The 24,093-nt window shown below is 45.1% G+C and overlaps 1 protein-coding gene across 2 annotated transcripts in view; it reads left to right on the plus strand.

The window, feature by feature from the left end:
- LOC147121756 (uncharacterized) overlaps window positions 1-24,093 on the plus strand; it is a 50,572-nt gene that overhangs the window by 12,880 nt on the left and 13,599 nt on the right. For both annotated transcript variants that reach the window (XM_085982248.1, XM_085982249.1), the window contains exons 4-8: window positions 601-699; window positions 6,301-6,399; window positions 12,001-12,099; window positions 17,701-17,799; window positions 23,401-23,499. In XM_085982248.1, coding sequence (XP_085838374.1) covers window positions 601-699; window positions 6,301-6,399; window positions 12,001-12,099; window positions 17,701-17,799; window positions 23,401-23,499 — 495 coding nt within the window. The remainder of the gene's footprint in view (window positions 1-600; window positions 700-6,300; window positions 6,400-12,000; window positions 12,100-17,700; window positions 17,800-23,400; window positions 23,500-24,093) is intronic.

Below are 24,093 nucleotides of genomic sequence, written 5' to 3' on the forward strand. Positions count from 1 at the left end.
AAATAAGACAGAAGGGATGTGGGGTGGCAGTAATAAATGCAGCACTCAAACATGGGATGATACAAGAGATGGTGGAGAAGCTGAATCCATTTTCTAAGGAGTAAGAAGGGAACTATTACTGTACTGAGAGTATGACAGACTAGCGAATATCGGAAAAGAGATAGGGCAGATGATAGTGAGAAACTGCTGTCATCAGAACCTCTTAATTGGATTACTTTCTGCTGTACATTATCGTCCACATCTTTTGTCCAAAAGCTGCTCAGGCAATACTGAGGGTGCAAACTGGTGTCAACCTGATCAAGGTGAAAATGTGTCGGTGTTTTTGAGGAATATTCCACGTGTTGGACGAAGGGTACGACCCGAAACGTTAACTCTGTTTCTCTCTCCTCGATGCTGCCTGACCTGCTGAGTGTTTCCAGCACTTTCTGTTGTTATATCGGATTGCAAGATCAGTTAGAAAGATTTTTTTTCTTGAATGTGCCTGCACAAAGATTTCAGGGTTTTAGAAACTATTTTTATGATTGTGAAAAGAGAAGGATGTCAGACTCGGGCAACTATTTGTAAGAAATTAACATTGGTTGATCTTCTGTTTCTCCTGAGAATCCCCAAGTGAAAATCGGAGACATGATGAGAAGCCGATAGGAGATGTGCAAGAGTTGCAGATCAGTGAGGAAGCAAACCAACGTCAACATGAACTTGGTAAGAATGGTGACAAAACGTGTCTGTTTTTGAGGAATATTCTGCCAGTTGGACAAAGTGGGTGCCTGACCTATCGAGTTTGAAGTTGAAAGAAAGACCACGAAGCGATAAGATAAAAGGGAGGTGGGGTGGCAGTAATAAATGAAGCACTAGAACATGGGATGATACATGTGGGTTGTACATGTGTTATTGCACTCGCCTGGTTCCATTCTTATCTATCTAATCGTAGCCAGAGAATCACCTGCAACGGCTTCTCTTCCCGCTCCCGCATCGTTACCTCTGGTGTCCCCCAAGGATCTATCCTTGGCCCCCTCCTATTGGTATGTTGCCTCCCTGGTGCAAGGGTCAAGGATGTCTCGGGGCGGCTGCAGGGCACTCTGGAGGGGGAGGGTGAACAACCAGTTGTCGTGGTGCACATAGGTACCAACGATATAGGTAAAAAACGGGATGAGGTCCTAAAAGCTGAATATAGGGAGTTAGGAGGTAAATTAAGAAATAGGACGTCAAAGGTAGTAATCTCAGGATTGCTACCAGTGCCACGTGCTAGTCAGAGTAGAAATAGAAGGATATTTCAGCTGAATACGTGGCTAGAGGAATGGTGCAAGGGGGAGGGATTCAAATTCCTGGGACATTGGAACCGGTTCTGGGGGAGGTGGGACCAGTACAAACTGGACGGTTTGCACCTGGGCGGGACCGGGACCGATGTCCTAGGGGGGAGTGTTTGCTCGTGCTGTTGGGGAGGGTTTAAACTAAAATGGCAGGGGGCTGGGAAACTGTGCAGGGAGACAGAGGAAAGGGAAGCAAGGATAGAAACAAAAGACTGGAAGGATAAAAGCAAAAGTGGAAGGCAGAGAAATCAAGGGTGTAAATCAAACAGGGCTACAGTAAATAATAATTCTAAAAGGACCAAGAGTGTTAAAAAAACAAGCCTGAAGGCTTTGTGTCTTAATGCGAGGAGCATTTGTAATAAGGTGGATGAATTAGCTGCGCAAATAGATGTAAACGGATATGATGTAATTGGAATTACAGAGACATGGCTCCAGGGTGACCAAGGCTAGGAATTCAACATCCAGGGGTATTCAATATTCAGGAAGGACAGGCAAAAAGGAAAAGGAGGTGGGGTAGCATTGCTGGTTAAAGAGGAGATTAACACAATAGTAAGGAAGGATATTAGCTCTGATGATGTGGAATCTGTATGGGTAGAGCTGAGAAATACCAAGGGGCAGAAAACGTTAGTGGGAGTTGTATACAGACCCCCAAACAGTAATGCTGAGGTTGGGGATGGCATTAAACGGGAAATTAGAGACGCGTGCAATAAGGGCACAGCAGTTATCATGGGTGACTTTAATCTACATATAGATTGGGCTAACCAAATTAGTAACAGTACTGTGGAGGAGGAATTCCTAGAGTGTATACGGGATGGTTTCCTGGACCAATATGTCGAGGAACCAACTAGAGATCAGGCCATCTTAGACTAGGTATTATGTAATGAGAAAGGATTAATTAGCAATGTTGTGCGAGGCCCCTTGGGGAGAAGCGATTATAATAGGATAGAATTCGTCATTAAAATGGAGAGTGAAGTAGTTGACTCAGAGACTAGGGTCCTGAATTTAAATAAAGGAAACTACGATGGTATGAGGCGCGAGTTGGCTAGGATGGATTGAGGAACGTTACTTAAAGGGTTCACGGTGGATAGGCAATGGCAAACATTTAAAGACCGCATGGATGAACTACAGAATTTGTTGATCACTGTTTGGCATAAAAATAAAACAATAAAGGTGACTCAACTGTGGCTAACGAGGGAAATTAGGGATAGCATAAGATCCAAGGAGAGGACATATAAATTGGCCAGAAAAAGCAGCAAAACTGAGGATTGGGAGCAGTTTAGGATTCAGCAAAGGAGGACAAAGGGATTAATTAAGAGGGGGGAAATAGAATATGAGAGTAAGCTTGCAGGGAACATAAAAACTGACTGTAAAAGCTTCTATAGATGTGTGAAGAGAAAAAGATTGGTGAAGTCAAGTGTAGGTCCCTTGCAGTCAGAATCAGGGGAATTTATCATGGGGAACAAAGACATGGCTGACCAATTAAATACATCCTTTGTGAAGACAGAAGCAAAGGAGGACACAAATAACCTTCCAGAGATTTTGGGGAACATAGGGTCTAATGAGAGGGAGGAATTGAATGAAATCAGCATTTGTAGGGAAATGGTGTTCGGGAAATTGACGGGATTGAAGGCAGATAAATCCCCAGGGCCTGATAATCTACATCCTAGGGTACTTAAGGAAGTGGCCCTAGAAATAGTAGATGTATTGCTGGTCATCTTCCAAAATTCTATAGACTCTGGAATAGTTCCCATGGATTGGAGGGTAGCTAATGTAACCCCACTATTTTAAAAAGGTGGTAGAGAGAAAATGGGGAATTATAGACCGGTAAGCCTGACATCGGTAGTGGGGAAAATGCTAGAGTCCATTATAAAAGATGTAATAGCAGAGCACTTGGAAAACAGTGACAGGATCGGACAAAGTCAACATGGATTTACAAAAGGTAAATCATGCTTGACTAATCTACTGGAATTTTTTGAGGATGTAACTGGTAGAATAGATAAAGGAGAACCAGTGGATGTGGTGTATTTGGACTTTCAGAAGGCTTTCGACAAGGTCCCGCATAAAAGATTGGCGTGCAAAGTTAAAGCACATGGGATTGTGGGGGTAAGGTACTGACTTGGATAGAGAACTGGTTGGCAGACAGGAAGCAAAGAGTTGGAATAAATGGGTCTTTTTCCGAGTGGCAGGCAGTGACTAGTGGGGTACCTCGGGGATCGGTGCTAGGACCCCAGCTATTCACAATATATATTAATGATCTAGACGAGGGAACTAGATGTAATATCTCCCAAGTTTGCAGACGACACAAAGCTGGGTGGGCGTGTGTGCTGTGAGGAGGATGCAGAGAAACTCCAGTATGATTTGGACAGGTAGGGTGATAGGGCAGATGCATGGCAGATGCAGTATAATGTGGATAAATGCGAGGTTATCCACTTTGGTGACAAAAACAAGAAGAACGGCAATAGATTGGGAAAAGGGGAAGTGCAACGAGACCTGGGTGTCCTTGTGCACCAGTCGCTGAAGGTAAGCATGCAGGTGCAGCAGGCGGTTAAGAAGGCAAATGGTATGTTGGCCTTCATAGCGAGAGGATTCGAGTACAGGAGCAAGGATGTCCTGCTGCAGTTGTACAGGGCCTTGGTGAGACCACACCTTGAGTATTGTGTGCAGTTTTGGTCGCCTTATCTGAGGAAGCATGTTCTTGCCATGGAGGGAGTGCAGCGAAGATTCACCAGACTGATACTTGGGATGGCAGGAATGACGTATGACGAGAGATTGAGTCGATTAGGCTTATATTCGCAAGAGTTTAGAAGAATGAGAGGGGACCTCATTGAAACTTATAAAATTCTAACAGGACTAGACAGACTACATGCAGGAAGGATGTTCCCGATGGCGGTGGAGTCCAGAACCAGGGGTCACAGTCTAAGGATAAGGGGTAAGCCATTTAGGACTGAGATGAGGAGGAATTTCTTCACCCAGAGAGTGGTGAACCTGTGGAATTCTTTACCACAGAAGACAGTTGAGGCCAACTTATTAAATATATTCAAAAAGGAGTTAGATATATTTCTTAAGGCTAAAGGGATCAAGGGATATGGGGAGAAAGCAGGGACAGGGCACTGAATTTGGATGATCAGCCATGATCTCATTAAATGGCGGAACAGGCCTGAGGGGCCGAACGGCCGACTCCTGCTCCTATCTTCTATGTTTCTATTTCTCCTCTACATGTTGCCCCTTGGCGACATCATCCGAAAACACAGCATCAGTTTCCACATGTACGCTGACGACAGCCACTTCTACCTCACTACCACTTCTACCTCACTACCACTTCTCTCAACCCCTCCACGGTATCTAAATTGTCTGACTGCTTGTCCGACAGAGCAGAAATTGTCTCCAAATAAATATTGGGAAGACCGAAGCCATTGTTTTCGGTCCCTGCCACAAACTCCATTCCCTAGCCACGGACTCCATCGCTCTCCCTAACACCTGTCTGAGGCTAAACCACACTGTTCACAAACTTGGTGTCATATCTGACCCTGAAACGAGCTTTCGACCACATATCCGCAGCATAACTAAGAACGCCTATTTCCACCTCCGTAACATCGCCCGTCTCTGCCCTTGCCTCAGCTCATCCGCTGCTGAAACCCTCATCCACGCCTTTGTCACCTCTAGACTTGACTATTCCAACGCACTCCTGGCTGGCATCCCACATTCTACCCTACGTAACCTTGAGGTGATCCAAAATTCGGCTGCCCGTGTCCAAACTCGCACCAAGTCCTGTTCACCCATCACACCTGTGTTCGCTGACCTACATTGGCTCCCGGCTAAGCAGTGCCTCGATTTCAAAATTCTCATCCTTGTTTTCAAATCCCTCCATGGCCTCGCCCCTCCCTATCTCCGTAATCTCCTTGAGCCCCACAACCCCCCGCGATATCTGCGCTCCTCTAATTCTGGCCTCTTGAGCATCCCTGATTATAATCGCTCAACCATTGGTGGCCGTGCCTTCTGTTGCCTAGGCCCTAAGCTCTGGAATTCCCTGCCTGAACCTCTCCGACTCGCTACCTCTGTTTCCTCCTTTATGAAGCTCCTTAAAACCTACCTCTTTGACCAAGCTTTTGGTCACCTGCCCTAATTTCTCCTTATGTGGCTCGGTGTCAAATGTTTTCTCTCTTAATACTCCTGTGAAGCGCCTTGGGACGTTTTACTATGTTAAAGGCGCTATATAAATACAAGTTGTTGTTGTTATTGCACAAAATAACGTGAACAAAATTGATAAGTAAGAGGTCCAAATGCTCTCTGGGCTCGGTGATTTGAAATAATAGCGTTGGCAGAGACGTGACTGATGCTATGGCACGACTGGAAGCTTAACATTTCAAGTTTAACAAAAGATTGAATAACGATAAAATAAGACAGAAGGGATGTGGGGTGGCAGTAATAAATGCAGCACTCAAACATGGGATGATACAAGAGATGGTGGAGAAGCTGAATCCATTTTCTAAGGAGTAAGAAGGGAACTATTACTGTACTGAGAGTATGACAGACTAGCGAATATCGGAAAAGAGATAGGGCAGATGATAGTGAGAAACTGCTGTCATCAGAACCTCTTAATTGGATTACTTTCTGCTGTACATTATCGTCCACATCTTTTGTCCAAAAGCTGCTCAGGCAATACTGAGGGTGCAAACTGGTGTCAACCTGATCAAGGTGAAAATGTGTCGGTGTTTTTGAGGAATATTCCACGTGTTGGACGAAGGGTACGACCCGAAACGTTAACTCTGTTTCTCTCTCCTCGATGCTGCCTGACCTGCTGAGTGTTTCCAGCACTTTCTGTTGTTATATCGGATTGCAAGATCAGTTAGAAAGATTTTTTTTCTTGAATGTGCCTGCACAAAGATTTCAGGGTTTTAGAAACTATTTTTATGATTGTGAAAAGAGAAGGATGTCAGACTCGGGCAACTATTTGTAAGAAATTAACATTGGTTGATCTTCTGTTTCTCCTGAGAATCCCCAAGTGAAAATCGGAGACATGATGAGAAGCCGATAGGAGATGTGCAAGAGTTGCAGATCAGTGAGGAAGCAAACCAACGTCAACATGAACTTGGTAAGAATGGTGACAAAACGTGTCTGTTTTTGAGGAATATTCTGCCAGTTGGACAAAGTGGGTGCCTGACCTATCGAGTTTGAAGTTGAAAGAAAGACCACGAAGCGATAAGATAAAAGGGAGGTGGGGTGGCAGTAATAAATGAAGCACTAGAACATGGGATGATACATGTGGGTTGTACATGTGTTATTGCACTCGCCTGGTTCCATTCTTATCTATCTAATCGTAGCCAGAGAATCACCTGCAACGGCTTCTCTTCCCGCTCCCGCATCGTTACCTCTGGTGTCCCCCAAGGATCTATCCTTGGCCCCCTCCTATTGGTATGTTGCCTCCCTGGTGCAAGGGTCAAGGATGTCTCGGGGCGGCTGCAGGGCATTCTGGAGGGGGAGGGTGAACAACCAGTTGTCGTGGTGCACATAGGTACCAACGATATAGGTAAAAAACGGGATGAGGTCCTAAAAGCTGAATATAGGGAGTTAGGAGGTAAATTAAGAAATAGGACGTCAAAGGTAGTAATCTCAGGATTGCTACCAGTGCCACGTGCTAGTCAGAGTAGAAATAGAAGGATATTTCAGCTGAATACGTGGCTAGAGGAATGGTGCAAGGGGGAGGGATTCAAATTCCTGGGACATTGGAACCGGTTCTGGGGGAGGTGGGACCAGTACAAACTGGACGGTTTGCACCTGGGCGGGACCGGGACCGATGTCCTAGGGGGGAGTGTTTGCTCGTGCTGTTGGGGAGGGTTTAAACTAAAATGGCAGGGGGCTGGGAAACTGTGCAGGGAGACAGAGGAAAGGGAAGCAAGGATAGAAACAAAAGACTGGAAGGATAAAAGCAAAAGTGGAAGGCAGAGAAATCAAGGGTGTAAATCAAACAGGGCTACAGTAAATAATAATTCTAAAAGGACCAAGAGTGTTAAAAAAACAAGCCTGAAGGCTTTGTGTCTTAATGCGAGGAGCATTTGTAATAAGGTGGATGAATTAGCTGCGCAAATAGATGTAAACGGATATGATGTAATTGGAATTACAGAGACATGGCTCCAGGGTGACCAAGGCTAGGAATTCAACATCCAGGGGTATTCAATATTCAGGAAGGACAGGCAAAAAGGAAAAGGAGGTGGGGTAGCATTGCTGGTTAAAGAGGAGATTAACACAATAGTAAGGAAGGATATTAGCTCTGATGATGTGGAATCTGTATGGGTAGAGCTGAGAAATACCAAGGGGCAGAAAACGTTAGTGGGAGTTGTATACAGACCCCCAAACAGTAATGCTGAGGTTGGGGATGGCATTAAACGGGAAATTAGAGACGCGTGCAATAAGGGCACAGCAGTTATCATGGGTGACTTTAATCTACATATAGATTGGGCTAACCAAATTAGTAACAGTACTGTGGAGGAGGAATTCCTAGAGTGTATACGGGATGGTTTCCTGGACCAATATGTCGAGGAACCAACTAGAGATCAGGCCATCTTAGACTAGGTATTATGTAATGAGAAAGGATTAATTAGCAATGTTGTGCGAGGCCCCTTGGGGAGAAGCGATTATAATAGGATAGAATTCGTCATTAAAATGGAGAGTGAAGTAGTTGACTCAGAGACTAGGGTCCTGAATTTAAATAAAGGAAACTACGATGGTATGAGGCGCGAGTTGGCTAGGATGGATTGAGGAACGTTACTTAAAGGGTTCACGGTGGATAGGCAATGGCAAACATTTAAAGACCGCATGGATGAACTACAGAATTTGTTGATCACTGTTTGGCATAAAAATAAAACAATAAAGGTGACTCAACTGTGGCTAACGAGGGAAATTAGGGATAGCATAAGATCCAAGGAGAGGACATATAAATTGGCCAGAAAAAGCAGCAAAACTGAGGATTGGGAGCAGTTTAGGATTCAGCAAAGGAGGACAAAGGGATTAATTAAGAGGGGGGAAATAGAATATGAGAGTAAGCTTGCAGGGAACATAAAAACTGACTGTAAAAGCTTCTATAGATGTGTGAAGAGAAAAAGATTGGTGAAGTCAAGTGTAGGTCCCTTGCAGTCAGAATCAGGGGAATTTATCATGGGGAACAAAGACATGGCTGACCAATTAAATACATCCTTTGTGAAGACAGAAGCAAAGGAGGACACAAATAACATTCCAGAGATTTTGGGGAACATAGGGTCTAATGAGAGGGAGGAATTGAATGAAATCAGCATTTGTAGGGAAATGGTGTTCGGGAAATTGACGGGATTGAAGGCAGATAAATCCCCAGGGCCTGATAATCTACATCCTAGGGTACTTAAGGAAGTGGCCCTAGAAATAGTAGATGTATTGCTGGTCATCTTCCAAAATTCTATAGACTCTGGAATAGTTCCCATGGATTGGAGGGTAGCTAATGTAACCCCACTATTTTAAAAAGGTGGTAGAGAGAAAATGGGGAATTATAGACCGGTAAGCCTGACATCGGTAGTGGGGAAAATGCTAGAGTCCATTATAAAAGATGTAATAGCAGAGCACTTGGAAAACAGTGACAGGATCGGACAAAGTCAACATGGATTTACAAAAGGTAAATCATGCTTGACTAATCTACTGGAATTTTTTGAGGATGTAACTGGTAGAATAGATAAAGGAGAACCAGTGGATGTGGTGTATTTGGACTTTCAGAAGGCTTTCGACAAGGTCCCGCATAAAAGATTGGCGTGCAAAGTTAAAGCACATGGGATTGTGGGGGTAAGGTACTGACTTGGATAGAGAACTGGTTGGCAGACAGGAAGCAAAGAGTTGGAATAAATGGGTCTTTTTCCGAGTGGCAGGCAGTGACTAGTGGGGTACCTCGGGGATCGGTGCTAGGACCCCAGCTATTCACAATATATATTAATGATCTAGACGAGGGAACTAGATGTAATATCTCCCAAGTTTGCAGACGACACAAAGCTGGGTGGGCGTGTGTGCTGTGAGGAGGATGCAGAGAAACTCCAGTATGATTTGGACAGGTAGGGTGATAGGGCAGATGCATGGCAGATGCAGTATAATGTGGATAAATGCGAGGTTATCCACTTTGGTGACAAAAACAAGAAGAACGGCAATAGATTGGGAAAAGGGGAAGTGCAACGAGACCTGGGTGTCCTTGTGCACCAGTCGCTGAAGGTAAGCATGCAGGTGCAGCAGGCGGTTAAGAAGGCAAATGGTATGTTGGCCTTCATAGCGAGAGGATTCGAGTACAGGAGCAAGGATGTCCTGCTGCAGTTGTACAGGGCCTTGGTGAGACCACACCTTGAGTATTGTGTGCAGTTTTGGTCGCCTTATCTGAGGAAGCATGTTCTTGCCATGGAGGGAGTGCAGCGAAGATTCACCAGACTGATACTTGGGATGGCAGGAATGACGTATGACGAGAGATTGAGTCGATTAGGCTTATATTCGCAAGAGTTTAGAAGAATGAGAGGGGACCTCATTGAAACTTATAAAATTCTAACAGGACTAGACAGACTACATGCAGGAAGGATGTTCCCGATGGCGGTGGAGTCCAGAACCAGGGGTCACAGTCTAAGGATAAGGGGTAAGCCATTTAGGACTGAGATGAGGAGGAATTTCTTCACCCAGAGAGTGGTGAACCTGTGGAATTCTTTACCACAGAAGACAGTTGAGGCCAACTTATTAAATATATTCAAAAAGGAGTTAGATATATTTCTTAAGGCTAAAGGGATCAAGGGATATGGGGAGAAAGCAGGGACAGGGCACTGAATTTGGATGATCAGCCATGATCTCATTAAATGGCGGAACAGGCCTGAGGGGCCGAACGGCCGACTCCTGCTCCTATCTTCTATGTTTCTATTTCTCCTCTACATGTTGCCCCTTGGCGACATCATCCGAAAACACAGCATCAGTTTCCACATGTACGCTGACGACAGCCACTTCTACCTCACTACCACTTCTACCTCACTACCACTTCTCTCAACCCCTCCACGGTATCTAAATTGTCTGACTGCTTGTCCGACAGAGCAGAAATTGTCTCCAAATAAATATTGGGAAGACCGAAGCCATTGTTTTCGGTCCCTGCCACAAACTCCATTCCCTAGCCACGGACTCCATCGCTCTCCCTAACACCTGTCTGAGGCTAAACCACACTGTTCACAAACTTGGTGTCATATCTGACCCTGAAACGAGCTTTCGACCACATATCCGCAGCATAACTAAGAACGCCTATTTCCACCTCCGTAACATCGCCCGTCTCTGCCCTTGCCTCAGCTCATCCGCTGCTGAAACCCTCATCCACGCCTTTGTCACCTCTAGACTTGACTATTCCAACGCACTCCTGGCTGGCATCCCACATTCTACCCTACGTAACCTTGAGGTGATCCAAAATTCGGCTGCCCGTGTCCAAACTCGCACCAAGTCCTGTTCACCCATCACACCTGTGTTCGCTGACCTACATTGGCTCCCGGCTAAGCAGTGCCTCGATTTCAAAATTCTCATCCTTGTTTTCAAATCCCTCCATGGCCTCGCCCCTCCCTATCTCCGTAATCTCCTTGAGCCCCACAACCCCCCGCGATATCTGCGCTCCTCTAATTCTGGCCTCTTGAGCATCCCTGATTATAATCGCTCAACCATTGGTGGCCGTGCCTTCTGTTGCCTAGGCCCTAAGCTCTGGAATTCCCTGCCTGAACCTCTCCGACTCGCTACCTCTGTTTCCTCCTTTATGAAGCTCCTTAAAACCTACCTCTTTGACCAAGCTTTTGGTCACCTGCCCTAATTTCTCCTTATGTGGCTCGGTGTCAAATGTTTTCTCTCTTAATACTCCTGTGAAGCGCCTTGGGACGTTTTACTATGTTAAAGGCGCTATATAAATACAAGTTGTTGTTGTTATTGCACAAAATAACGTGAACAAAATTGATAAGTAAGAGGTCCAAATGCTCTCTGGGCTCGGTGATTTGAAATAATAGCGTTGGCAGAGACGTGACTGATGCTATGGCACGACTGGAAGCTTAACATTTCAAGTTTAACAAAAGATTGAATAACGATAAAATAAGACAGAAGGGATGTGGGGTGGCAGTAATAAATGCAGCACTCAAACATGGGATGATACAAGAGATGGTGGAGAAGCTGAATCCATTTTCTAAGGAGTAAGAAGGGAACTATTACTGTACTGAGAGTATGACAGACTAGCGAATATCGGAAAAGAGATAGGGCAGATGATAGTGAGAAACTGCTGTCATCAGAACCTCTTAATTGGATTACTTTCTGCTGTACATTATCGTCCACATCTTTTGTCCAAAAGCTGCTCAGGCAATACTGAGGGTGCAAACTGGTGTCAACCTGATCAAGGTGAAAATGTGTCGGTGTTTTTGAGGAATATTCCACGTGTTGGACGAAGGGTACGACCCGAAACGTTAACTCTGTTTCTCTCTCCTCGATGCTGCCTGACCTGCTGAGTGTTTCCAGCACTTTCTGTTGTTATATCGGATTGCAAGATCAGTTAGAAAGATTTTTTTTCTTGAATGTGCCTGCACAAAGATTTCAGGGTTTTAGAAACTATTTTTATGATTGTGAAAAGAGAAGGATGTCAGACTCGGGCAACTATTTGTAAGAAATTAACATTGGTTGATCTTCTGTTTCTCCTGAGAATCCCCAAGTGAAAATCGGAGACATGATGAGAAGCCGATAGGAGATGTGCAAGAGTTGCAGATCAGTGAGGAAGCAAACCAACGTCAACATGAACTTGGTAAGAATGGTGACAAAACGTGTCTGTTTTTGAGGAATATTCTGCCAGTTGGACAAAGTGGGTGCCTGACCTATCGAGTTTGAAGTTGAAAGAAAGACCACGAAGCGATAAGATAAAAGGGAGGTGGGGTGGCAGTAATAAATGAAGCACTAGAACATGGGATGATACATGTGGGTTGTACATGTGTTATTGCACTCGCCTGGTTCCATTCTTATCTATCTAATCGTAGCCAGAGAATCACCTGCAACGGCTTCTCTTCCCGCTCCCGCATCGTTACCTCTGGTGTCCCCCAAGGATCTATCCTTGGCCCCCTCCTATTGGTATGTTGCCTCCCTGGTGCAAGGGTCAAGGATGTCTCGGGGCGGCTGCAGGGCATTCTGGAGGGGGAGGGTGAACAACCAGTTGTCGTGGTGCACATAGGTACCAACGATATAGGTAAAAAACGGGATGAGGTCCTAAAAGCTGAATATAGGGAGTTAGGAGGTAAATTAAGAAATAGGACGTCAAAGGTAGTAATCTCAGGATTGCTACCAGTGCCACGTGCTAGTCAGAGTAGAAATAGAAGGATATTTCAGCTGAATACGTGGCTAGAGGAATGGTGCAAGGGGGAGGGATTCAAATTCCTGGGACATTGGAACCGGTTCTGGGGGAGGTGGGACCAGTACAAACTGGACGGTTTGCACCTGGGCGGGACCGGGACCGATGTCCTAGGGGGGAGTGTTTGCTCGTGCTGTTGGGGAGGGTTTAAACTAAAATGGCAGGGGGCTGGGAAACTGTGCAGGGAGACAGAGGAAAGGGAAGCAAGGATAGAAACAAAAGACTGGAAGGATAAAAGCAAAAGTGGAAGGCAGAGAAATCAAGGGTGTAAATCAAACAGGGCTACAGTAAATAATAATTCTAAAAGGACCAAGAGTGTTAAAAAAACAAGCCTGAAGGCTTTGTGTCTTAATGCGAGGAGCATTTGTAATAAGGTGGATGAATTAGCTGCGCAAATAGATGTAAACGGATATGATGTAATTGGAATTACAGAGACATGGCTCCAGGGTGACCAAGGCTAGGAATTCAACATCCAGGGGTATTCAATATTCAGGAAGGACAGGCAAAAAGGAAAAGGAGGTGGGGTAGCATTGCTGGTTAAAGAGGAGATTAACACAATAGTAAGGAAGGATATTAGCTCTGATGATGTGGAATCTGTATGGGTAGAGCTGAGAAATACCAAGGGGCAGAAAACGTTAGTGGGAGTTGTATACAGACCCCCAAACAGTAATGCTGAGGTTGGGGATGGCATTAAACGGGAAATTAGAGACGCGTGCAATAAGGGCACAGCAGTTATCATGGGTGACTTTAATCTACATATAGATTGGGCTAACCAAATTAGTAACAGTACTGTGGAGGAGGAATTCCTAGAGTGTATACGGGATGGTTTCCTGGACCAATATGTCGAGGAACCAACTAGAGATCAGGCCATCTTAGACTAGGTATTATGTAATGAGAAAGGATTAATTAGCAATGTTGTGCGAGGCCCCTTGGGGAGAAGCGATTATAATAGGATAGAATTCGTCATTAAAATGGAGAGTGAAGTAGTTGACTCAGAGACTAGGGTCCTGAATTTAAATAAAGGAAACTACGATGGTATGAGGCGCGAGTTGGCTAGGATGGATTGAGGAACGTTACTTAAAGGGTTCACGGTGGATAGGCAATGGCAAACATTTAAAGACCGCATGGATGAACTACAGAATTTGTTGATCACTGTTTGGCATAAAAATAAAACAATAAAGGTGACTCAACTGTGGCTAACGAGGGAAATTAGGGATAGCATAAGATCCAAGGAGAGGACATATAAATTGGCCAGAAAAAGCAGCAAAACTGAGGATTGGGAGCAGTTTAGGATTCAGCAAAGGAGGACAAAGGGATTAATTAAGAGGGGGGAAATAGAATATGAGAGTAAGCTTGCAGGGAACATAAAAACTGACTGTAAAAGCTTCTATAGATGTGTGAAGAGAAAAAGATTGGTGAAGTCAAGTGTAGGTCCCTTGCAGTCAGAATCAGGGGAATTTATCATGGGGAACAAAGACATGGCTGACCAATTAAATACATCCTTTGTGAAGACAGAAGCAAAGGAGGACACAAATAACCTTCCAGAGATTTTGGGGAACATAGGGTCTAATGAGAGGGAGGAATTGAATGAAATCAGCATTTGTAGGGAAATGGTGTTCGGGAAATTGACGGGATTGAAGGCAGATAAATCCCCAGGGCCTGATAATCTACATCCTAGGGTACTTAAGGAAGTGGCCCTAGAAATAGTAGATGTATTGCTGGTCATCTTCCAAAATTCTATAGACTCTGGAATAGTTCCCATGGATTGGAGGGTAGCTAATGTAACCCCACTATTTTAAAAAGGTGGTAGAGAGAAAATGGGGAATTATAGACCGGTAAGCCTGACATCGGTAGTGGGGAAAATGCTAGAGTCCATTATAAAAGATGTAATAGCAGAGCACTTGGAAAACAGTGACAGGATCGGACAAAGTCAACATGGATTTACAAAAGGTAAATCATGCTTGACTAATCTACTGGAATTTTTTGAGGATGTAACTGGTAGAATAGATAAAGGAGAACCAGTGGATGTGGTGTATTTGGACTTTCAGAAGGCTTTCGACAAGGTCCCGCATAAAAGATTGGCGTGCAAAGTTAAAGCACATGGGATTGTGGGGGTAAGGTACTGACTTGGATAGAGAACTGGTTGGCAGACAGGAAGCAAAGAGTTGGAATAAATGGGTCTTTTTCCGAGTGGCAGGCAGTGACTAGTGGGGTACCTCGGGGATCGGTGCTAGGACCCCAGCTATTCACAATATATATTAATGATCTAGACGAGGGAACTAGATGTAATATCTCCCAAGTTTGCAGACGACACAAAGCTGGGTGGGCGTGTGTGCTGTGAGGAGGATGCAGAGAAACTCCAGTATGATTTGGACAGGTAGGGTGATAGGGCAGATGCATGGCAGATGCAGTATAATGTGGATAAATGCGAGGTTATCCACTTTGGTGACAAAAACAAGAAGAACGGCAATAGATTGGGAAAAGGGGAAGTGCAACGAGACCTGGGTGTCCTTGTGCACCAGTCGCTGAAGGTAAGCATGCAGGTGCAGCAGGCGGTTAAGAAGGCAAATGGTATGTTGGCCTTCATAGCGAGAGGATTCGAGTACAGGAGCAAGGATGTCCTGCTGCAGTTGTACAGGGCCTTGGTGAGACCACACCTTGAGTATTGTGTGCAGTTTTGGTCGCCTTATCTGAGGAAGCATGTTCTTGCCATGGAGGGAGTGCAGCGAAGATTCACCAGACTGATACTTGGGATGGCAGGAATGACGTATGACGAGAGATTGAGTCGATTAGGCTTATATTCGCAAGAGTTTAGAAGAATGAGAGGGGACCTCATCGAAACTTATAAAATTCTAACAGGACTAGACAGACTACATGCAGGAAGGATGTTCCCGATGGCGGTGGAGTCCAGAACCAGGGGTCACAGTCTAAGGATAAGGGGTAAGCCATTTAGGACTGAGATGAGGAGGAATTTCTTCACCCAGAGAGTGGTGAACCTGTGGAATTCTTTACCACAGAAGACAGTTGAGGCCAACTTATTAAATATATTCAAAAAGGAGTTAGATATATTTCTTAAGGCTAAAGGGATCAAGGGATATGGGGAGAAAGCAGGGACAGGGCACTGAATTTGGATGATCAGCCATGATCTCATTAAATGGCGGAACAGGCCTGAGGGGCCGAACGGCCGACTCCTGCTCCTATCTTCTATGTTTCTATTTCTCCTCTACATGTTGCCCCTTGGCGACATCATCCGAAAACACAGCATCAGTTTCCACATGTACGCTGACGACAGCCACTTCTACCTCACTACCACTTCTACCTCACTACCACTTCTCTCAACCCCTCCACGGTATCTAAATTGTCTGACTGCTTGTCCGACAGAGCAGAAATTGTCTCCAAATAAATATTGGGAAGACCGAAGCCATTGTTTTCGGTCCCTGCCACAAACTCCATTCCCTAGCCACGGACTCCATCGCTCTCCCTAACACCTGTCTGAGGCTAAACCACACTGTTCACAAACTTGGTGTCATATCTGACCCTGAAACGAGCTTTCGACCACATATCCGCAGCATAACTAAGAACGCCTATTTCCACCTCCGTAACATCGCCCGTCTCTGCCCTTGCCTCAGCTCATCCGCTGCTGAAACCCTCATCCACGCCTTTGTCACCTCTAGACTTGACTATTCCAACGCACTCCTGGCTGGCATCCCACATTCTACCCTACGTAACCTTGAGGTGATCCAAAATTCGGCTTCCCGTGTCCAAACTCGCACCAAGTCCTGTTCACCCATCACACCTGTGTTCGCTGACCTACATTGGCTCCCGGCTAAGCAGTGCCTCGATTTCAAAATTCTCATCCTTGTTTTCAAATCCCTCCATGGCCTCGCCCCTCCCTATCTCCGTAATCTCCTTGAGCCCCACAACCCCCCGCGATATCTGCGCTCCTCTAATTCTGGCCTCTTGAGCATCCCTGATTATAATCGCTCAACCATTGGTGGCCGTGCCTTCTGTTGCCTAGGCCCTAAGCTCTGGAATTCCCTGCCTGAACCTCTCCGACTCGCTACCTCTGTTTCCTCCTTTATGAAGCTCCTTAAAACCTACCTCTTTGACCAAGCTTTTGGTCACCTGCCCTAATTTCTCCTTATGTGGCTCGGTGTCAAATGTTTTCTCTCTTAATACTCCTGTGAAGCGCCTTGGGACGTTTTACTATGTTAAAGGCGCTATATAAATACAAGTTGTTGTTGTTATTGCACAAAATAACGTGAACAAAATTGATAAGTAAGAGGTCCAAATGCTCTCTGGGCTCGGTGATTTGAAATAATAGCGTTGGCAGAGACGTGACTGATGCTATGGCACGACTGGAAGCTTAACATTTCAAGTTTAACAAAAGATTGAATAACGATAAAATAAGACAGAAGGGATGTGGGGTGGCAGTAATAAATGCAGCACTCAAACATGGGATGATACAAGAGATGGTGGAGAAGCTGAATCCATTTTCTAAGGAGTAAGAAGGGAACTATTACTGTACTGAGAGTATGACAGACTAGCGAATATCGGAAAAGAGATAGGGCAGATGATAGTGAGAAACTGCTGTCATCAGAACCTCTTAATTGGATTACTTTCTGCTGTACATTATCGTCCACATCTTTTGTCCAAAAGCTGCTCAGGCAATACTGAGGGTGCAAACTGGTGTCAACCTGATCAAGGTGAAAATGTGTCGGTGTTTTTGAGGAATATTCCACGTGTTGGACGAAGGGTACGACCCGAAACGTTAACTCTGTTTCTCTCTCCTCGATGCTGCCTGACCTGCTGAGTGTTTCCAGCACTTTCTGTTGTTATATCGGATTGCAAGATCAGTTAGAAAGATTTTTTTTCTTGAATGTGCCTGCACAAAGATTTCAGGGTTTTAGAAACTATTTTTATGATTGTGAAAAGAGAAGGATGTCAGACTCGGGCAACTATTTGTAAGAAATTAACATTGGTTGATCTTCTGTTTCTCCTGAGAATCCCCAAGTGAAAATCGGAGACATGATGAGAAGCCGATAGGAGATGTGCAAGAGTTGCAGATCAGTGAGGAAGCAAACCAACGTCAACATGAACTTGGTAAGAATGGTGACAAAACGTGTCTGTTTTTGAGGAATATTCTGCCAGTTGGACAAAGTGGGTGCCTGACCTATCGAGTTTGAAGTTGAAAGAAAGACCACGAAGCGATAAGATAAAAGGGAGGTGGGGTGGCAGTAATAAATGAAGCACTAGAACATGGGATGATACATGTGGGTTGTACATGTGTTATTGCACTCGCCTGGTTCCATTCTTATCTATCTAATCGTAGCCAGAGAATCACCTGCAACGGCTTCTCTTCCCGCTCCCGCATCGTTACCTCTGGTGTCCCCCAAGGATCTATCCTTGGCCCCCTCCTATTGGTATGTTGCCTCCCTGGTGCAAGGGTCAAGGATGTCTCGGGGCGGCTGCAGGGCATTCTGGAGGGGGAGGGTGAACAACCAGTTGTCGTGGTGCACATAGGTACCAACGATATAGGTAAAAAACGGGATGAGGTCCTAAAAGCTGAATATAGGGAGTTAGGAGGTAAATTAAGAAATAGGACGTCAAAGGTAGTAATCTCAGGATTGCTACCAGTGCCACGTGCTAGTCAGAGTAGAAATAGAAGGATATTTCAGCTGAATACGTGGCTAGAGGAATGGTGCAAGGGGGAGGGATTCAAATTCCTGGGACATTGGAACCGGTTCTGGGGGAGGTGGGACCAGTACAAACTGGACGGTTTGCACCTGGGCGGGACCGGGACCGATGTCCTAGGGGGGAGTGTTTGCTCGTGCTGTTGGGGAGGGTTTAAACTAAAATGGCAGGGGGCTGGGAAACTGTGCAGGGAGACAGAGGAAAGGGAAGCAAGGATAGAAACAAAAGACTGGAAGGATAAAAGCAAAAGTGGAAGGCAGAGAAATCAAGGGTGTAAATCAAACAGGGCTACAGTAAATAATAATTCTAAAAGGACCAAGAGTGTTAAAAAAACAAGCCTGAAGGCTTTGTGTCTTAATGCGAGGAGCATTTGTAATAAGGTGGATGAATTAGCTGCGCAAATAGATGTAAACGGATATGATGTAATTGGAATTACAGAGACATGGCTCCAGGGTGACCAAGGCTAGGAATTCAACATCCAGGGGTATTCAATATTCAGGAAGGACAGGCAAAAAGGAAAAGGAGGTGGGGTAGCATTGCTGGTTAAAGAGGAGATTAACACAATAGTAAGGAAGGATATTAGCTCTGATGATGTGGAATCTGTATGGGTAGAGCTGAGAAATACCAAGGGGCAGAAAACGTTAGTGGGAGTTGTATACAGACCCCCAAACAGTAATGCTGAGGTTGGGGATGGCATTAAACGGGAAATTAGAGACGCGTGCAATAAGGGCACAGCAGTTATCATGGGTGACTTTAATCTACATATAGATTGGGCTAACCAAATTAGTAACAGTACTGTGGAGGAGGAATTCCTAGAGTGTATACGGGATGGTTTCCTGGACCAATATGTCGAGGAACCAACTAGAGATCAGGCCATCTTAGACTAGGTATTATGTAATGAGAAAGGATTAATTAGCAATGTTGTGCGAGGCCCCTTGGGGAGAAGCGATTATAATAGGATAGAATTCGTCATTAAAATGGAGAGTGAAGTAGTTGACTCAGAGACTAGGGTCCTGAATTTAAATAAAGGAAACTACGATGGTATGAGGCGCGAGTTGGCTAGGATGGATTGAGGAACGTTACTTAAAGGGTTCACGGTGGATAGGCAATGGCAAACATTTAAAGACCGCATGGATGAACTACAGAATTTGTTGATCACTGTTTGGCATAAAAATAAAACAATAAAGGTGACTCAACTGTGGCTAACGAGGGAAATTAGGGATAGCATAAGATCCAAGGAGAGGACATATAAATTGGCCAGAAAAAGCAGCAAAACTGAGGATTGGGAGCAGTTTAGGATTCAGCAAAGGAGGACAAAGGGATTAATTAAGAGGGGGGAAATAGAATATGAGAGTAAGCTTGCAGGGAACATAAAAACTGACTGTAAAAGCTTCTATAGATGTGTGAAGAGAAAAAGATTGGTGAAGTCAAGTGTAGGTCCCTTGCAGTCAGAATCAGGGGAATTTATCATGGGGAACAAAGACATGGCTGACCAATTAAATACATCCTTTGTGAAGACAGAAGCAAAGGAGGACACAAATAACCTTCCAGAGATTTTGGGGAACATAGGGTCTAATGAGAGGGAGGAATTGAATGAAATCAGCATTTGTAGGGAAATGGTGTTCGGGAAATTGACGGGATTGAAGGCAGATAAATCCCCAGGGCCTGATAATCTACATCCTAGGGTACTTAAGGAAGTGGCCCTAGAAATAGTAGATGTATTGCTGGTCATCTTCCAAAATTCTATAGACTCTGGAATAGTTCCCATGGATTGGAGGGTAGCTAATGTAACCCCACTATTTTAAAAAGGTGGTAGAGAGAAAATGGGGAATTATAGACCGGTAAGCCTGACATCGGTAGTGGGGAAAATGCTAGAGTCCATTATAAAAGATGTAATAGCAGAGCACTTGGAAAACAGTGACAGGATCGGACAAAGTCAACATGGATTTACAAAAGGTAAATCATGCTTGACTAATCTACTGGAATTTTTTGAGGATGTAACTGGTAGAATAGATAAAGGAGAACCAGTGGATGTGGTGTATTTGGACTTTCAGAAGGCTTTCGACAAGGTCCCGCATAAAAGATTGGCGTGCAAAGTTAAAGCACATGGGATTGTGGGGGTAAGGTACTGACTTGGATAGAGAACTGGTTGGCAGACAGGAAGCAAAGAGTTGGAATAAATGGGTCTTTTTCCGAGTGGCAGGCAGTGACTAGTGGGGTACCTCGGGGATCGGTGCTAGGACCCCAGCTATTCACAATATATATTAATGATCTAGACGAGGGAACTAGATGTAATATCTCCCAAGTTTGCAGACGACACAAAGCTGGGTGGGCGTGTGTGCTGTGAGGAGGATGCAGAGAAACTCCAGTATGATTTGGACAGGTAGGGTGATAGGGCAGATGCATGGCAGATGCAGTATAATGTGGATAAATGCGAGGTTATCCACTTTGGTGACAAAAACAAGAAGAACGGCAATAGATTGGGAAAAGGGGAAGTGCAACGAGACCTGGGTGTCCTTGTGCACCAGTCGCTGAAGGTAAGCATGCAGGTGCAGCAGGCGGTTAAGAAGGCAAATGGTATGTTGGCCTTCATAGCGAGAGGATTCGAGTACAGGAGCAAGGATGTCCTGCTGCAGTTGTACAGGGCCTTGGTGAGACCACACCTTGAGTATTGTGTGCAGTTTTGGTCGCCTTATCTGAGGAAGCATGTTCTTGCCATGGAGGGAGTGCAGCGAAGATTCACCAGACTGATACTTGGGATGGCAGGAATGACGTATGACGAGAGATTGAGTCGATTAGGCTTATATTCGCAAGAGTTTAGAAGAATGAGAGGGGACCTCATTGAAACTTATAAAATTCTAACAGGACTAGACAGACTACATGCAGGAAGGATGTTCCCGATGGCGGTGGAGTCCAGAACCAGGGGTCACAGTCTAAGGATAAGGGGTAAGCCATTTAGGACTGAGATGAGGAGGAATTTCTTCACCCAGAGAGTGGTGAACCTGTGGAATTCTTTACCACAGAAGACAGTTGAGGCCAACTTATTAAATATATTCAAAAAGGAGTTAGATATATTTCTTAAGGCTAAAGGGATCAAGGGATATGGGGAGAAAGCAGGGACAGGGCACTGAATTTGGATGATCAGCCATGATCTCATTAAATGGCGGAACAGGCCTGAGGGGCCGAACGGCCGACTCCTGCTCCTATCTTCTATGTTTCTATTTCTCCTCTACATGTTGCCCCTTGGCGACATCATCCGAAAACACAGCATCAGTTTCCACATGTACGCTGACGACAGCCACTTCTACCTCACTACCACTTCTACCTCACTACCACTTCTCTCAACCCCTCCACGGTATCTAAATTGTCTGACTGCTTGTCCGACAGAGCAGAAATTGTCTCCAAATAAATATTGGGAAGACCGAAGCCATTGTTTTCGGTCCCTGCCACAAACTCCATTCCCTAGCCACGGACTCCATCGCTCTCCCTAACACCTGTCTGAGGCTAAACCACACTGTTCACAAACTTGGTGTCATATCTGACCCTGAAACGAGCTTTCGACCACATATCCGCAGCATAACTAAGAACGCCTATTTCCACCTCCGTAACATCGCCCGTCTCTGCCCTTGCCTCAGCTCATCCGCTGCTGAAACCCTCATCCACGCCTTTGTCACCTCTAGACTTGACTATTCCAACGCACTCCTGGCTGGCATCCCACATTCTACCCTACGTAACCTTGAGGTGATCCAAAATTCGGCTGCCCGTGTCCAAACTCGCACCAAGTCCTGTTCACCCATCACACCTGTGTTCGCTGACCTACATTGGCTCCCGGCTAAGCAGTGCCTCGATTTCAAAATTCTCATCCTTGTTTTCAAATCCCTCCATGGCCTCGCCCCTCCCTATCTCCGTAATCTCCTTGAGCCCCACAACCCCCCGCGATATCTGCGCTCCTCTAATTCTGGCCTCTTGAGCATCCCTGATTATAATCGCTCAACCATTGGTGGCCGTGCCTTCTGTTGCCTAGGCCCTAAGCTCTGGAATTCCCTGCCTGAACCTCTCCGACTCGCTACCTCTGTTTCCTCCTTTATGAAGCTCCTTAAAACCTACCTCTTTGACCAAGCTTTTGGTCACCTGCCCTAATTTCTCCTTATGTGGCTCGGTGTCAAATGTTTTCTCTCTTAATACTCCTGTGAAGCGCCTTGGGACGTTTTACTATGTTAAAGGCGCTATATAAATACAAGTTGTTGTTGTTATTGCACAAAATAACGTGAACAAAATTGATAAGTAAGAGGTCCAAATGCTCTCTGGGCTCGGTGATTTGAAATAATAGCGTTGGCAGAGACGTGACTGATGCTATGGCACGACTGGAAGCTTAACATTTCAAGTTTAACAAAAGATTGAATAACGATAAAATAAGACAGAAGGGATGTGGGGTGGCAGTAATAAATGCAGCACTCAAACATGGGATGATACAAGAGATGGTGGAGAAGCTGAATCCATTTTCTAAGGAGTAAGAAGGGAACTATTACTGTACTGAGAGTATGACAGACTAGCGAATATCGGAAAAGAGATAGGGCAGATGATAGTGAGAAACTGCTGTCATCAGAACCTCTTAATTGGATTACTTTCTGCTGTACATTATCGTCCACATCTTTTGTCCAAAAGCTGCTCAGGCAATACTGAGGGTGCAAACTGGTGTCAACCTGATCAAGGTGAAAATGTGTCGGTGTTTTTGAGGAATATTCCACGTGTTGGACGAAGGGTACGACCCGAAACGTTAACTCTGTTTCTCTCTCCTCGATGCTGCCTGACCTGCTGAGTGTTTCCAGCACTTTCTGTTGTTATATCGGATTGCAAGATCAGTTAGAAAGATTTTTTTTCTTGAATGTGCCTGCACAAAGATTTCAGGGTTTTAGAAACTATTTTTATGATTGTGAAAAGAGAAGGATGTCAGACTCGGGCAACTATTTGTAAGAAATTAACATTGGTTGATCTTCTGTTTCTCCTGAGAATCCCCAAGTGAAAATCGGAGACATGATGAGAAGCCGATAGGAGATGTGCAAGAGTTGCAGATCAGTGAGGAAGCAAACCAACGTCAACATGAACTTGGTAAGAATGGTGACAAAACGTGTCTGTTTTTGAGGAATATTCTGCCAGTTGGACAAAGTGGGTGCCTGACCTATCGAGTTTGAAGTTGAAAGAAAGACCACGAAGCGATAAGATAAAAGGGAGGTGGGGTGGCAGTAATAAATGAAGCACTAGAACATGGGATGATACATGTGGGTTGTACATGTGTTATTGCACTCGCCTGGTTCCATTCTTATCTATCTAATCGTAGCCAGAGAATCACCTGCAACGGCTTCTCTTCCCGCTCCCGCATCGTTACCTCTGGTGTCCCCCAAGGATCTATCCTTGGCCCCCTCCTATTGGTATGTTGCCTCCCTGGTGCAAGGGTCAAGGATGTCTCGGGGCGGCTGCAGGGCATTCTGGAGGGGGAGGGTGAACAACCAGTTGTCGTGGTGCACATAGGTACCAACGATATAGGTAAAAAACGGGATGAGGTCCTAAAAGCTGAATATAGGGAGTTAGGAGGTAAATTAAGAAATAGGACGTCAAAGGTAGTAATCTCAGGATTGCTACCAGTGCCACGTGCTAGTCAGAGTAGAAATAGAAGGATATTTCAGCTGAATACGTGGCTAGAGG

The sequence above is a fragment of the Somniosus microcephalus genome, chromosome 3, assembly GCF_052327205.1.
Source record: "Somniosus microcephalus isolate GS21.2 chromosome 3, FLI_Smic_1.0, whole genome shotgun sequence".
Classification (NCBI taxonomy): domain Eukaryota; kingdom Metazoa; phylum Chordata; class Chondrichthyes; order Squaliformes; family Somniosidae; genus Somniosus; species Somniosus microcephalus.